At 34.2% G+C, this 17,709-nt stretch overlaps 1 protein-coding gene across 1 annotated transcript; it reads right to left on the reverse strand.

Annotated features, from left to right (window-relative positions):
• Nucleotides 1–15,740: 15,740 nt before the first annotated feature.
• Nucleotides 15,741–16,196, reverse strand: LOC131659081 (uncharacterized). Its single transcript, XM_058928322.1, has one exon. It carries the CDS (start codon nt 16,194–16,196, stop codon nt 15,741–15,743), a length of 456 nt encoding a protein of 151 aa, XP_058784305.1.
• Between the last annotated feature and the right edge of the window lie 1,513 nt (nt 16,197–17,709).

Below are 17,709 nucleotides of genomic sequence, written 5' to 3' on the forward strand. Positions count from 1 at the left end.
CTTGATTGAAGCTGTGAAGCAAGATCAAGTATGTGTTCATTGTTAATTGTGTAAATAGCTGTTGCAGGGTTGTAACAGTTAGGTATCACCAGGGAGTCAGCAGAAGTTTTCTTATCTTGGATGGAGTTCTGAGATAGAGATTGCATTGGGTAGTGACTAGGTAATCCAGAGGTTGTTTATCTGTAAACCAGAGGTTGTTTATATAAAATAGTACTACTGATAACAATTAACTGTGTTATTTATCTTCTGCATTGTTTGTTCAGTTATGGATGTTATGACTTTGTTTATAACATCAGGTTCAGAAGTGTTAGTTGTTCCTATACAGAACCATGTAAATTTATAATCTGGTTATGTATGCTGAACGTGTGTGATCCCAAGTCTCATTGACTCTTCTCTAAGAGTAATTAATTAATGGGGGATCCTTCTATTCTGCTTGTGCTACATTAATAACAAATCAGATGTCTTGACATCGGGATTGACATCCGAGTCTGTCATACCAGAATTTTCAATATCTGATTACAATTATACAGTATGCTTTGCTTACCCATATTATGTTTCCCTTGCAAATGTATTGTTCGGATGTGTACGAATGCACATTCCGGCTCATAATTTATTTTCACGTCGATGCTTTGATGCTTATGTTAGATGATTAAACTTTCTTACTTGCTCTGCTATTGATGACATATTACGCGAAGTTTTCCGGATTTCCTTGTTTTTTGCTTGCTTGCTACAAATTTTTATATCTGTTCGGTAACATTCATAGTTTCCCTTTTTATCTCTTTCTCGCATCATCTATAACATGAGAAGTAGGATTAGACATTCATCTTTAACATGATAAGTAGGATGCATTGCTGGCCAAGCCCTCAAAGGAGGCTCTTTTTTGTGTGTTTATCTTTGTGCTTGTAGAAAAGTCCTTAAGAAGGAAATTGATAAGTCCTCATAGAAGGCAAGCGGAGAGGGTTCGCAATCAACCCGTGCAACTTTTAGTCCAACCGTTCTTATATTTACTTTTTGCAAATAGATGCTCTAAACATGTGCCCAAGATCCGATTTGAGTCTAAGACTTGAATAAGGCAAGTGAAGGGGTCTTGCAGTCGGACCCCTACGTTTTTTATAGCTCGCGTTGACCGACGATGATGCTTCGTGTATGCAGCCACAATTTTGCTTTCTCTTTTTTCCGTCATGTACCTGGTGATACGATACCATTGTACAGGCACCCCTATCCATCATAGTAGCTTTTTTTGCCTCGTTTGATATGACCCATTGGCTAAAAGCTTCTCGTTTTTTCTTTCTTTTCCCTTGTCCCCAAGTCACTACTTCGGTAGTTGTTTGCGTTGCGATCGGTGCTTGATTGTGTGCTATTATCATGTACATGCTCATCACCTTTACCTGTGCATGATTGACCTAAATAACATGCTTAGCTTTTACATGTTTGACATGAATAACATGTATGTTTGCATTGCTTTCTTTGGTATCACATGTCTGACCTGAATAACTTGTTTGCATTACTTGTTTGCTTGATACATGTGCATGTTTTACCTGAATAACATGTATGTTAGCTCTTCTTTATCCTTGATATGTATGTTTGACCTGAATAACATGCTTAAAGTTTACATGTTTGACCTGAATAACATGTATGTTCGCATTGCTTTCTATGGTATCACATGTTTGACTTGAATAAGATGTTTGCATTACTTGTTTGCTTGATACCTGTGCATGCTTAAACTGAATAACATGTATGTGAGCTTTGCGTTACCTGTGCTTGCATGTTTGGCCTGAATAATAAGATGTGTTTGCGATACCTGTTTGCTTGTTTTTATTTGTGATTCTTGTTCACATTGTGATTCATGTTCACACACTTCGGACATGTTTGTCCTGAATAACATGATGTGTTTGCGATTCCTGTTTGCATATTCTTATTTGTGATGCCTCTTGAAAAGCTTATTTGCTACTTGTCTACCATGCCATGCTTTGTGATGCCTGTTCACATGTTATTACTTTGTGATTCCTGTTTGCATGTTCTTACTCTGTGATGCATGTTCACTTGCCATATTTTGTGATGCCTGTTCACATGTCACACCTGATGTTTGCTAGGATCTTTGTGACGCTGCTTTCCATTTCATGCTCCCTTAGGTTCTCGACTCCGTTTCTCTGGAAGACATGGATCGAGATAAAAACAAAACATAGTCAGCCGAACTATGACGCTTTGATTTCTCCATTGTACGTTAGAGGTACGTAGGCACAGGGTACGAACGCCCTAGCGAGCAGACTTTTCCTTTTTATTTTGTTCGAATTTTATTTCCTTATTATTTTGTTCGACTTTTCTTTTTATTTTGTTTATCCTTCCATTGCATGTTTCCCTTAGCACATTGCATGTGTAACCGACACCCTTACCCTTTCTCTGAGACCTTTGCTTGTTTTCTATTTGGTTTTCTTCCATGTTTTTCATTCCCTCGCGTAAGATGATTAAATGTTCGATGGCGACTTCATTGTTTTTTGATGAGTTTTCAAGTAGATTCAATGACCTAATGTCATCAGTGATGTTTTAGTACCACATGCATGAGTCACTGATGTTGCATTCCATAGTTTGCGTACTTGCATGATGATTGGTGTAAAAGGAGTTTTGATGATATTGTGATGTGAATTGATGTCTTAGTGATGTTGTGTGTACATGATGTTGTGTTGGTATTACCGTTAATAACTGCTATGTCTAGTATGTATATCTTTTGTAATGTTTGTGATTACTCACCCTTTCTGTTTTAATGTTACCTCCACGTGGGTAACGCGCAGGTGACCGGGACTAGCTTATTAAGGATTAAGGATAGGTCTGGAGTTGTTTAGTTTTTTCGTTGAATAAAGGATCTTGCTCTGATATGTAACATCGGATTGGGATTGTATGATTTGAATACTTCAATTGTTTGAGAACATGATTCTATGAGTTACCGTTAATGGTTTGAAGTCGATTTTGAGATTTAAATCACAAATGATGAAACGTGATGGATAATTGTTATTTTATTTTAATATTGAGATTTCGCCGCTTGATATTTGAATTTTATATTGACGTTTCAAAGAAAGTTTAAATGTCACTATGTTGAGAACCCATGTAACGGAGTAGGATGATATATAATATATATATATATATATATATATATATATATATATATATATATATATATATATATATATATATATATATATATATATATATATTATGACGATGTGACACCATTGTGATTGCTTGTATTTTAGTATATTAATTTTAACTACTCGCAAATTATATGTTGGGTAGAAGGGTGTTACATCAGACATTGATTCCAGCAATGATTTTGCCATCCTTCATCTTAATATTTTTAATTTTTGTTGTGAGAAGTTTAAGTCTTGACATATGAACATTGGATGTACCTTCATGAGTAATTTATACAGTCTCCCAATCATCTTTGACACTAGTGAAAATGTTAGCGATTTTGAAAATATTTTTGTCAATTCCATTGTAAATGGAATTAAAAGAACGTGAATTACCAAATACTTCTTCGTCTTCATCCATTGTCCAGTCCTTTTCAAGCATCACAACTTCAATGTTATCTTTAAGTGTGATCTTTGGAGTAATCCGTCATAAAAGTCTTGTAGTTCATTAACTTAAGAAGAGAAAACATACGCGCCTTCCATTAATCATATCATACAATCAAGAGATGGTGGTAGATTAAAAAAATTTCCTTTCTTGCATTATCCATCTTGAATAGAATGTAGAGAAAATCTTGGAACTGACCCAACGAGATCAGGGTGACTACTCTAATGTTAATTGAAATTCTCTTTGTTTAGCAACAAGATGTCACATAGAATATTGGAAGCATGTGTAAGACAACAAGAATACATAATTGCAAATCGATGGAAAAAATATTCAGGGGACACGCGTTCAATCCTATCAACTGTATTTTAGAAACTTTTTTTGAAAATATTTTTGTTTATGGCTTATTACCTCGATTGAGCTGGAAACCAATGGGAAAAGTATTAAGGGGACTCGCCTTCGAATCCCAACAACAAAAATTATTTAGTGGATAAATGTTTGAATACCAATAACTACATTTTTGCACCTTTTTAATGTATTTCTTTATGACGTACTACTTTGATTAAGCAGGAAACCGAGGGGAAATGTTTGCCCAATTTGAGCTAGTAATCGAGGAGAAAACGTTTGTCCAATTTGAAAAAAAAAATAATGTAACAAATATTTCTCATACATTTATAAAGTAACAAATATTTCTCATCAATCCATAAGAAAGTTCAGTGATCCATGTGAAACCTTCACCAACCAATCAAAACGTGAATGCCACAACAATCCATTTTGGATGCGAAGTTCTGAAATGCAAACTTAACGTAATGAAAGCATTCATAGTGAAAGTAGTTGCATGAAGTACAACATCATTCTCTGTGATAGATTGCAAGAGGATATGTGCCTGGATGTATGCCAAATGTCGATCTAGTCCATAGCTTTTATTTAACTTGGTATGTTTTTAAAAGTTAAGGGCATTATATTGTGGCATGACTAAAATTCAGAGCTCTCTTTGAAGTTGACGTTAAAATGGTTCAGAGCCTCAATGGGGTTGATGTTAAATTGGTTTTGAGTCTTCTTGGGGTTGACCGATGTTTAGAGCCTCAAGAAGGTTAATGTTAAATTAGTTCAGAGCGCGCTTGGGTTGACCGATGTTCATAGCCTCAAGGAGGTTGACGTTGAATTGGTTCAGATCCCACTTAAGATTGACCGACATTAAGAGCCTCAAGGAGGTTGACAAATGTTCATAGCCTCAAGCCCCATAGTGGGTACCAAATATTCTTGCTAAAACAGTAAAAGGTTAGTTTCCCTGCTATGATCAGGGAGAGTCTCAAATGTATGGCAGTCTGTGTCTATTTGTGTCTGTTCTGCGAATCTTCTATATCTCCTTTCCATTCTTCAATGGTACCTATATATAGGTGTTTTATGGTCATCAAACAACCATTAAGACATGCCTCTTAATCTTCCTCATTCATTCAGAAACCCATAACCGCCGCCGTCATTATTTGTTGCCATTCATTCAAGGTGTATAATGCTTGTCTCGTCATAATGGTACAATTAGAACCAATGTTTTAAAAACTGAACCGAACCAGTCGGTCAGACCGGGAAACGGTGGGGTCACCAGTCTGGTCTGATTGTTGGACCGAATATGCTATTGAACCGGTGAGAACCAGCCAAAACCGGTGAACCGACGGTTTTAGAAAATTGGAAGTTCAAATGCTTGCTTTTTTTTCCGTACAAAACAACGCTGTTTTCATGATTTTTTTTAAAAAAAATTAATATATAATTAGACTTTATTAAAATCTTATTTGGAACAACTTTTTCCCTGTTTGCAATTAGACCTGGTTTAAAATTTATTAAATTTTATATTTTATATTATTTTGTTGTGAGTGATGATTATATTTTGAATTTGAATGTAAAGAACAAACATGTGAATTTATGATATTTTGAAATTTTAAAATTTTGTAGGTGTTGTGATGTTTTTAAAGACTAAGTCACCAGGTTCGACCAATTTATTAAATATATAGTATTGCAATAGAGACTAGTTTACTCAACCTAGTTATTCGGTTTTATCCGATTTAGTCATGCAGTTCGACCATTGACCCACTGGTTCAACCAATAAACCATTGACTCAATACCCTCGGCGGTTTCATGACCGGTCCAATTTTTAAAACACTTGTTACAACGCTTCAAATTCCTGAGACTGTTTTCGGGCGAGTAGCAGCTCAACCCGTCTCAGTCAAGCGGGGACCTAAACCCGACTGTATGTTACCCTAGGCTATCCAGGCCACATTTTGGCTTATCCGGATTCAGGTTGCATAACCAAGTCCGACCTCTGCTTAGTTGGGCTCTATACTCTCCTTAAGACCGACTTATATTCTTGCACCTAGATAACTCCAAACCTCAAGTTCATACGTCGACTAGTAAAATAATTTTTGAATGTACATTATATATATATATATATATATATATATATATATATATATATATATATATATATATATATATATATATTGTAACTCATTTTTTTGTTTGTTTTCAAAAATATGTTCTGGCTTAAATAAAAATATATATTTTATTTATATTTTTTTCATAATAATTATAAAATTAACTATTTTATAATTTCTTAAAGTATTCTAAAAATTAAGAACATAAGTTTTAACATTTATATATTAAATCTTTTCTTTGAAATGTGATGTCTATATTCAATTATAGCATTGGATTATTAAACAAATAACTTTAAAACAATTAATGTCAAAATTATTTTGTAGATAACGTAATTTCTAAGTAAGAAAAAAGCAAAATGCTTCAAATATTCCATAGAATTAAGGGTTTTTTTTAGCTTAAAATGCAATAAATAAAAATTACTTTAGATCATAATATTTGATAAATTAAACATCAAAAAAATTGTTAAACCATTATATAAAATTTTCTCTTTTTGAACAAAAAATATTTTATTAAATAATTAAGTATATTGTATAGGGGTGGCAATTGGATCCATTAATCTAAAATCCATCCAATTCATCCACCAAAAAATCCATCCAATATATCCACCAAATAAAAAAATAAGTTAATGGATGGATTAAATCCATCCATTTATATACATGGAAGGATCCAATCCATCCAACACGTTTTGATAATCCAATGGATTATTTTTATTTTATACTTTAAATGGTTTAAATTATTTACGAGTTTCTTTAGAAAATTGAAAAAATCGAGTTTTTTTTTTCCGAAAAAATGAAAAATCGTATTTTTACGAAAAACAAAAAAATCCATTTTTTTCGGGAAAACGAAAAAAATCAAGTTTTTTCGAATTAACGATAAATCGTGTTTTTTCGGAAAGACAAAAAAATCGTGTTTTTTCAGAAAAACGAAAAAATCGAGTTTTTTCAAAAAAACGAAAAAATTGTGTTTTTCCGAAAAACGAAAAAATCAGGTTTTTCTCAAAATACAATAAAGTCGAGTTTTTTTTTCCAGAAAAACGAAAAACTCGAGTTTTTTCGGAAAAACTAAAAAGTCGAGTTTTTTTGGGGAAAACGGAAAAATTGAGTTTTTTCTGAAAACGAAAAAAAACGAGTTTTTTTTCGAAAAAATGGAAAAAGTCGATATTTTTTGGGGAAAACCAAAAAAATCGAGTTTTTTTCGGAAAAACGAAAAAAAGCCGAGTTTTTTCGAAAAACGGAAAAATCAAGTTTTTTTGGGGAAAACGAAAAAAAATCGAGTTTTTTTTTTTGAAAAAATGAAAAATGTCGAGATTTTTTGGGGAAAACGAAAAAAGTCGGGTTTTTTTGGAATAACGATAAAACTCGAGTTTTTTTTCGAAAAACGAAAAAAAGTCAAGTTTTTTTGGAAAAACGAAAAAAGTCGAGTTTTTTTTCGAAAAACGAAAATAGTCGAGTTTTTTGGGGAAAACGAAAAAAATCAAGTTTTTATTTTGGAAAAATGAAAAAAGTCGAGATTTTTTGGAAAAATGAAAAAAGTCGAGTTTTTTTGGGGAAAACGAAAAAATCGACATTTTTTTGAAAAACGAAAAAAGTCGAGTTTTTTTTCGAAAAACGACAAAATCGAGTTTTTTTTTGGGAAAACGAAAAAATCGAGTCTTTTTCAGAAAAACGAAAAATCGAGTTTTTTTAAGAAAAACGAGAAATCGAAAAATCGAGTTTTTTTAAGAAAAACGAGAAATCGAGTTTTTTTTTAAAAAACAAAAATTCAAATTTTTTCGAAAGAACGAAAAATCAATTAATTTTCAGAAAAACAAAAAAAACTATTTTAAAATACGTGAATTAATACTTTTATGAAATTTTAAAAAAAATAAAATATTTTTAATTATCTTTTGGATGGATGGATTGGATTTTTATTTACAGAGGTCAATGGATTGTAATGAATTAATGGATTGGTTTGATCCATCCATTAAGGATCCAATCCATATCCAATGTCAATATCAAACTATGCAATGCACAATTTCAATTTATATATCATATTTGTAAAAGAAATATATATGTTGGCAAGTCAATATTTTAAGTACTATATAAAAAATGATTTGAGATTGATTCTTTTAGAAAATACACTAAACATTAATATTATATCTCTAATATAAGTAACTTCTAAAAATTCTTTTCGATTAAAATATATGTTTTTTTTATGGGATCAGAATATATGTTTTTAATTGTGCCTAATTCATATAATTATTTCTTTTACAAAAATATATATGTAGAATAAAATAAATTGTATTTTTCAAAAATATATTTTAATCATAACTAAAATGCTAATACAGAAATTAATGTACTTAATATAAATCATATTGAATTTTTTTTTGTCTTTTTTACAGTTGTTTATGTTTATTTATGTTCGTTTTTTTTTTCTTCTAATTTTGTTATATGTATCTTATCATTTTTTTATATAAAATTTTAAACCATTCATTTTAAATCATTAATATTTAATAACGAGTTATTTTATGTATTTGTCATTTAAGATGATTCATCATGATTTAAAAGTTTTTTTAACCTATAGTTTAATTTATGTCAGAGACTTATAATTCAAATCAAATGTAGTCAAATTTTTAACGTTATGTGATAAATTATAAATTTTTAATCACTCAATATTAAAAAATTTATTACCAAAAAATATGTATAAATTTGTCACATTTGGATATCATATCATTTATATAAGATCATAAGGATACAAAAAGTAAATTATTAAGAAAACCCTTCTTCTCCTCTCCTCTCCCCTCTCGTCTTGAATCAAACATACTTTTAATTAAAATCTCTCATTTCCCCTCCCCTCCCCTCTTTTGAACCAAATAGTTATCTGATTAAAAAAAGACGTAAATTGTTGGGCTTTTCCCTTCTATTTGGAGAGGCCCATATAGATATGGGTTAGTGACCCATGTGTGTGTAAGCATTTGTTATCACCCAACAAAGAGGATTAGTTTATTCATTCGTTAAGGGAGAGAAACAACAAGAAAAGTTAGAGAAAAAAACACTATTCCTGTAGCCTTTTTTTTGCACAAATTAGTTTAAGAAAATCCAATATTGTGCCAAATCCAACTGTCGGATCGTCCTGAAACTTTGTCATAATATTCATGACTTATAAGAGCACATTCTGAACAGTGGGGATTGGATTCGGAGCTTTCTGAGTTGTCTGTCGAGTCCATCTTTGAGGTCATAACTTCTTGGTGTTTTTGGGTTGTTTTGTCTCTCTTGATTCTTGTTGTATTCCAAGATTGATTGCAAATCTTGATGATGTTGATGTATACCTCTAACTAGTCTTAGAGAGAATCTTGTTTGTACCCATTGTTGATTATAGTGGAGAATTTAAGTGACCTACGGGTCCCATGGTTTTTTACTCATAGTTAACGGAGATTTTTCTACGATAAAATTGTGTTGTGTTGTTTGATGTGTTTTTGTTGATTATCGTTGCATGTGATATTTGGGAGAGCTTATCTTGTTCAATTTTTTTGTTGCATTAGTGATTTCCTCCCAACAAGTGGTATCTAGAGCCGTGGTTTGATTTGAGTTACGGTGGAGACAAACACATCTAGGATGGTATGTTTGAATGGTTCCAATTATAATGTTTTGAAAGGAAGAATGAAATATTTGCTTTATGTGAAATGTTTTCACTTACCGGATTTCTCTAATGAAAAAACTGATGGAAAAAGTGATGAAGAATGGACTTTGTTGCATAGACAAGTTTATGGTTATATTCGCCAATGGATGGATGATAATGTTTTGAATCATGTGAGCTCAGTGACTTATGCTCGCTCTCTTTGGACCAAACTTGAGAAGTTGTATGCAAGAAAGACGGAGAACAATAAGTTGTTCTTATTCAAGCAATTGATGTCATTGAGGTATAGTGATGGTTCACCAATGACCGATCACTTGAAGACTTTTTAAGGGATTCTAAATCAATTGTCGGAGATGAGTCTTACTTTTGATGATGAAATTCAAGGTTTGTGGCTTCTTCGTACTTTTCCTAATTCTTGGAAGACTTTTAGGAAATCCTTATCTAACTCCACTCCGAATGGTATCATCTCGATAGACTTGGCTAAAAGTAATGTGTTGAATAAGGAGTTGAGGCGTAAGTCACAAGGTTCTTCTTCACATTCGAAGGTGTTGGTTACCGAATCAAGGGGGCGACATCAAAGTAGAGGTTCAAGTAATCGGGGTACTTCACGTGGTAAATCACAAGGAGACTCTAATAGATTCTCTCATACTGAGTGTCATCATTATGGGGAAAAGGGACATATAAAGAGGTATTGTAGTAAGTTGAGAAGGGAAAACAAGAAGAAGAAGAAGAGCTACAAAAACGACAAAAAGGAAGGTAACAATAATGAAGATGTTGCTATTATTGATGATTTCTTTATTTTTTGTGATAGTTGTGTAGAGAATGTCAATCTATCGTGTGATGAGATGGATTGGGTGGTTGATAGCGGTGCTTCTACTCATGCAACCTCGAGACGTGATCTTTTTTCAACTTACGAGATCGGTGACTTTGGGGTAGTTCGTATGGGAATTAATGGGCAAGCTAATGTTATCAGAATGGGAGATATTTGTGTCGAAACTAGCAATGGGACTACTCTAGTTCTTAATAGTGTGAAACATGAAGGATAGAAAAACACTTAGAAAGGGGGGGGGGGTTTGAATAAGTGTGACTTCAAAAACTTGTAAGATAAAAACAAGGAACACAATTATTTTTATCCTTGTTCGTTGTTAACGAAACTACTCCAGTCCACCCCCTTAGAGTGATTTACCTCAACTGAGGATTTAATCCACTAATCCAACTGATTACAATGGTTATCCACTTAGAAAACTTCTAAGTCTTCTAGAGTATACAGATCACAACTTGATCACTCTAGGAATTCTTCACTTAGAAACCTTCTAAGTCTTCTAGAGTCTACAGATCACAACTTGATCACTCTAGGAACCTTTTACAAAACAATGTAAAATAATGTTTACAAGAGTAAGATTGCTTCTAATAAAGCTATAATCACAACAGTGATATTTCTCTTAAGTTCTAAGCTTAACACTCACTAAATATTACAAGAGTTTGTGAGGATGAAGATGAAGTTCGTGAGTTTTGATTTTGACAGTGTTTCAGTAATTTGCACAAGTGTTCTTATTTTGTTTCTGATCAGAACTACTATTTATAGGCGCTGAGAGGAAATGACCGTTGGGAGCATTTAATGCTTTGCGTGAATAGTACAACTTTGCATTTAATGTTTCACACTCTTGTCAACTACCTCGAGCCTTGCTTTTCCTACTTTTACTGACTTTGCCTTTTGTAGCTTCTAACGTTCCTTTTGTCAGTCAGAGATTAGACTTAATAGCCTGTCATCTTGTACTTTCTTCTGGACTCAGATTTGTAAAATAACAACGTTTGAAAATCAGAGTCAACAGCTTGGTGCAGAGTGAAGGATAGAAAAACACTTAGAAGGGGGGGGGGGTTGAATAAGTGTGACTTCAAAAACTTGTAAGATAAAAACAATGAACACAATTATTTTTATCCTGGTTCGTTGTTAACGAAACTACTCCAATCCACCCCCTTAGAGTGATTTACCTCAACTGAGGATTTAATCCACTAATCCAACTGATTACAATGGTTATCCACTTAGATAACTTCTTAGTCTTCTAGAGTATACAGATCACAACTTGATCACTCTAGGAATTCTTCAATTAGAAACCTTCTAAGTCTTCTTGAGTCTACAGATCACAACTTGATCACTCTAGGAACCTTTTACAAAACAATGTAAAATAATGTTTACAAGAGTAAGATTGCTTCTAATAAAGCTATAATCACAACAGTGATATTTCTCATAAGTTCTAAGCTTAACACTCACTAAATATTACAAGAGTGTGTGAGGTTGAAAATGAAGTTCGTGAGTTTTGATTTTAACAGCATTTCAGTATTTTGCACAACTGTTCTTCTTTGCTTCTGATCAGAACTTCTATTTATAGACGCTGAGACGAAATGACCGTTGGGAGCATTTAATGCTTTGCGTGAATAGTACAGCTTTGCATTTAATGTTTCACACTTTTGTCAACTACCTCGAGCCTTGCTTTTCCTGCTTTTACTGACTTTGCCTTTTGTAGCTTCTAACGTTCCTTTTGTCAGTAAGAGATTAGACTTAATAACCTGTCATCTTGTACTTTCTTCTGGACTCATATTTGTAGAATAATAACTTTTGAAAATCAGAGTCAGCAGCTTGGTGCAGAGCATCTTCTTGTCTTCTGACTTTGAAGAGCTTGAGCGTGATACCATTCAGAACTTCAGTGCTTCTGCTTGTGACTTCGTTCTTATGATGCTTTCAGTTCATATTCTGATTCTGCTCGACCATCTTCTGATGTCTTGCCAGAACATGTTCTGATGTAGCCATCCAGAACCTTCCGAGTCACTGCTTCTTAGCACTGATTTATGCATACTCTTTATGTATTTCCTAAAATGGAAAATGCATAGGATTAGAGTACCACATTATCTTATACAAAATTCATATATAATGTTATCATCAAAACACAGAATATTGATCAGAACAAATCTTGTTCTAACAATCTCCCCCTTTTTGATGATGACAAAAACATATATAATTGATATGAATTTGTATCCAGAATATCAGATGAACAAAGACAATTACACAGTTATAGCATAAGCATATAATCAGAGTGTGTGAATATGTCTTCCCCTGAGATTAACAATCTCCCCTTGAAATTAATACTAGAAGAATTTTTAAATAAAAGACTTCCCTGAGTATTTTTCCATTTCAGTTGAGACTTTCACGTATAATAGAACTTCAGAACATTCAGTGCTTCTCATCAGAGCTTCCATTGGACAGCTGCAGAGCTTTGAATTTCCCTTTGTAATCAATTGAATCATAGCATAATTGATTGTATCAGAGCATTCTTAAATGTATCAGAGCATTCTTCTTGCTTATGATCATGAAGCTTCAGAGCACTAAGCTTGCTTCAATTCTCTAACAGCATGCTTCTTCTTAGAATTGCTTTTCCCCATGTATTTGCTTCTCATGTTGAGCTTTGACCACAATATCATATTCCTGCAAACTATTAAAGAGAGAGAAAACTTGCAAATAATGTTAGGAAATGTTGAGACTTAATCCCAGCAACTGATATTATAAACCAATTCAATTATCATATTTCTCCCCTTTTTGTCATAACATCAAAAAGCATAACGATTCTGATGAACAAAACACACAGAGTGAAGAAAGACAAAGATAATTTTTCATTTAATTAATCATCAGAAGATACAAAAATAGATGCAATTCAAGCAGATGCAAACAACAAAGAAAACATACTAAGACACAAAGACAGACTACGACTAGCTGAACCTAGAAGCTAAGACGGCCAGAAGGTTCTTAATCTCAGCAGTGTCTTCAACTTGCTTCCTTGTAGCTTCCTTCTGATCCTGCATGAAGGATCTGAACTCAACATTTGTATCCTCTTGCTTGTCCAGACGAAGAGCCAAGTTAGCTTGATTCTGTTGGAGCTCCTTCATAGTGTTTATCAGCACAGAAGCATAAGGACCAGCAAAAGCAGCATCAAAGTTGTTTTCCATAGCAGGAGGACTTGCACAAGCTTCGACCATAAGAACATCTCCTTGATTTTTCTCAACAGGAATTTATGTAGCAGGATGTTCTAAGCCATCAAGAATTGCAGCTAGATTCTGTGGAGGTGTTGGAGCAAAAAGTTCTGGAGGGTATTCAACTTCTGGATATACCATATCTGGTGCTTTATCAGAGGGATTCTCCCTTAACTAGTTGAATAAGAACTGAAAGTCTCCAGTCAGAACCTTGTATGGATGTGGCGTCCACATAACCATTGCCAAAGGATTTTCTTCTCCTGCAAGCTCATCTACAAACTCCTTCTCTTCAAGAGGTTTCCAGCTGGTGATGGGATGGTAGTATCTTCCATCATCATACTCCAGAAGGTAACCAGAAGGTCCAGGAGCTGCAGCTAGACACTTATTCTGAAGAATCGTAAAGTCATGTTGAATCTCCCTTCTAACGATTCTCCAGATCTTGCCAGCAGCAACATGATCCAATTTGGCATCATGTGCACCCTTCAAAGCATCTAACCTTGTTCTGAACTTAAGAGTTAATAATTCAAAAAGTGTATCAATAGAAGGTCTAGGAGGTGATGTTCTTGGAGGAGGATTAGGTATTTGGAGATAGAGAGAAGAGATTGGCTTTTCTGGGTAAGATAGGGCATAAGCTTGGGGAACTCTATCCAGAATAGACAATGTTGTTTCAGAAGAGGGTGTATGAGAGGATGGTTGAGAGGATTCAACTTCATGATCTGAGTCTAAAACCACAACAACATGAGTTGGTTTAGGTTTACGGGGATATAGTTTCATGAGGCGAGTGAAAGAATCAGAATCAGAGGGTTCATGAGATGAAGGTGTGAAAGGGCAGAGCTCAGTAGTGTCTACCAGGGTGTAATTGAGGTGAGGAGGAGGTTGAGAAGTGGATATATTTGCATGAGGAGGAATGATGGTGTTAAGGGGTGTGGCTTCAAAGATAGGTTCAGAAGCTAGGGGCATAGAATCAAGAATAGGCGTAGTGCCTTTAGAATTGGGTGAAGAAGGAGGGGTGAGAACTTTGGTGGTTGGAGGAGGTTTAGCAGGGGAATTTTTTGGTTGAGTTTCTGGGTTAGATTCTATTGATACATTCTTTGAATTAAAAACAAAATCATAATCAGGTTCAGAAATTACAATACCTGGACCTTGTTGCTTCTTCTTAGCAGGTCATTCGCCAACTGTCTTTCTCTTCTTCTCCTTCTGTATCACCATCTTCTACTTCCCTTTTAGCTTTTCTTTCTCCTTTTCAACTTCATTATGCTTTTCTTTTTCAACATCTTTCTTCTCCAACTTCTTTTCTTCTTCTTTGTTTTCTTCCTCTTTCTTCCTCTTATCTTTCTTCTTTTTCTTTCTCTTCTCTTCTTCTTTCTTATCATCCTTCTTATGCTTCTTCTTTTCTACTTCTCCTTCTTGCTTCTGTTCATCCTTCTATTCATCAGCTTGCTTATCGTTTCTCTTCTCTTCACTTATAGTAGGAAGATCTAACCTTCTCTTGGTTCTCCTTTCTTTCTCTGGCACAATTTATGGAACTCCATCCTTAGTAGTGAGAGCTTTCTGCTTGATTATCCAAATAGACTCACAATCAGAACCATTTTCTCTGTGCATGGCAATGTAGCGAACAATAACTTCTGGTTGTTCATTCCTGAAGAACAACTCAAAATCAGCCAAGACAGGACCTCTTCTGGTTCTAACTTCTGGGTTTGCTTGAGGAGTAGAATCAATTGACTTGATTATGCCCATTTTCTTCAGAGTATGAGCGTTCAGAGTACTCCCAATAATAGTGTAAGGATTATTGATGATTCCAGCAATATCTGATTCTCAACTATCTTTGTTTGGACCAGAAGATTTGTGAGAGTTCTTCCAAAAGGAATAACGTTCCTCTTCTTGTTTGGATACTGCAGCCTGATTTCGTCTCTTGAATCATTCACAGCATGTCACAAATGATTGAAAACGATGAAGGGAAGATCCACTTTGATTTGTTAATCAATACAATACATAATGTATTGTTGATCCTTGTTGACAAAGTTTGAAGAACTTGTTGATTTTCTGTGGTAAAAACAGCCCAGAAGAATCTTAGTCCATACCTTGTAGAGGGTTTTCAAATCCTTAACTTATTTTGACTTTTGTCCATTCTGAAAGATCTCACCATACACAGCATCCCAATCAGTTCTAGGAGTTGCTTCAGTAACGCCTTCAACATTCATCAACCCAAATAACTTCCTTATGAGGGGTTCAGTGATTGAGAAGAATTCACCATGAACAATGGAGAGAATTGCTTTAGGCATAACAATTGCATGCACCCAGAATTCTTTCAATAGGTCAGGATAAACTGGACCACACAGATCATAGAACAAAGGTCCCCAACCTTGAAACACCATATTCTCTGTAAGATGAACATCATGTTTCTCCAGATTGTCAAAATCTACCATTAATTCGCAAATAACCTCCAACTGATCCAAAGGAATCGAACAGGTTATCTGGGGAACAAGTTGTTGCTCTTGATCTTGTTCTTGTTGATGTTGTTGCTGAGAAGATGAACCAACATTCTGATTTGAAGGGGAAGCCATTGAAGCACTTCTGAGATTTCTGGGTTTCTTTTTAGGGTTTGAGAAGAGAGAGAAAAGGTTGCAGAAACGCATAAAATAGGAGGATGATGAATGTGCGAAAAGAGAAAATGAGATTATGAGAGATGTTTAAATAGACACGGATTTGAAACAAAATGCAATTAAATTTTGAGAATGAACAGTTACAGAATGCAGAGAATCAAATGCATTTAATGTTGAGTGACGTTAAGGTAAAACGTGATATTTGAAATGATTTTCACAGTTACCTAGGGCGGCGTCTCATCAACTGCATGCATGCTTGTCCCTTTAGAATGAACACGTGTTCATCATCTGGAATAGCTGGTGACAGCTGTTTTGCTTTAAAATAAATTCTGAATCAACTTAGACATATGAAACGTTAGTAATAACAGAATCAAAATATCTAATTGATAAACAAGTTTAGAATATTTGACAAGAAAATAAATAATCATTTCAAATCTAATCCATATATCAGAACTTCTTATCCTTTCACTCTGGGCATAAATCCATACTGATATTCTTTAGAATGAACTTAAACCTATCTTCAGCAAGGGGTTTCGTGAAGATATTAACCCACTGATGTTCTGTATCCACAAAGTTTAGAGAAAGAACACCCTTCTGAACATAGTTCCTAATGAAGTGATGTTTAATCTCAATATGGTTAGCTATGGAATGTAAAATAGGATTCTTAGATAAACAAATAGCAGAAGTATTATCATAGAAGATAGGAATGTTACTCTCATAAATCTGATAATCTTCTAGCTGACTCTTCATCCAGAGCATCTGTGTACTACATCCAGCAGCAGCAACATATTCTGCTTCTGTTGTAGATAGGGCAATTGTGGCTTGCTTCTTGCTGTACCAAGAGATCAGATGACTTCCCAGAAACTGACAGCTTCCAGAAATACTTTTCCTTTCAACTCTATCTCCAGCGTAATCAGCATCACAAAATCCTACTAAGTTGTATTCTTCAGATCTTCTCTGTAGAGCTTCTGATCTACCTTCTTACTTACCTCATCCTTACCTAAAACACACGTTGGATGCATAGGAGTCTTTGCTTCTTTGCTTTCTGAAAGACTAAACTTCTTCAAAAGTTCTTTCACATACTTGGTCTGATGAACATAAGTTCCTTCAGAAGTTTGATTGATCTGGATCCCAAGGAAATACTTGAGTTCTCCTATCATGCTCATTTCAAACTCTGCCAGCATAGACTTAGCAAACTCCTTTCCAAGTGTAGCATTAGATGTTCCAAATATGATATCATCAACATAAATTTGGCAAATTAAAATATCCTTTTTAAAGGTTTTACAGAAGAGAGTTGTATCCACTTGTCCTCTAGTGAAACCATTATCCAGAAGGAAAGAACTTAATCTTTCATACCAAGCTCTGGGAGCTTGCTTCAGGCCATACAATGATTTCTTTAATTTGAAAACATGTTCTGGAGACTTAGAGTCTTCAAAACCAGAAGGTTGGTGGACATATACTTCCTCATCTATAT

This window comes from Vicia villosa, linkage group LG3 (genome assembly GCF_029867415.1).
Source record: "Vicia villosa cultivar HV-30 ecotype Madison, WI linkage group LG3, Vvil1.0, whole genome shotgun sequence".
In the NCBI taxonomy this organism is placed as follows: domain Eukaryota; kingdom Viridiplantae; phylum Streptophyta; class Magnoliopsida; order Fabales; family Fabaceae; genus Vicia; species Vicia villosa.

Coding starts and splice junctions, on each gene's coding strand:
- LOC131659081 (XM_058928322.1), bottom strand. CDS start 16,196: ATGGCTTCCCCTTCAAATCAGAATGTTGGTTCATCTTCTCAGCAACAA.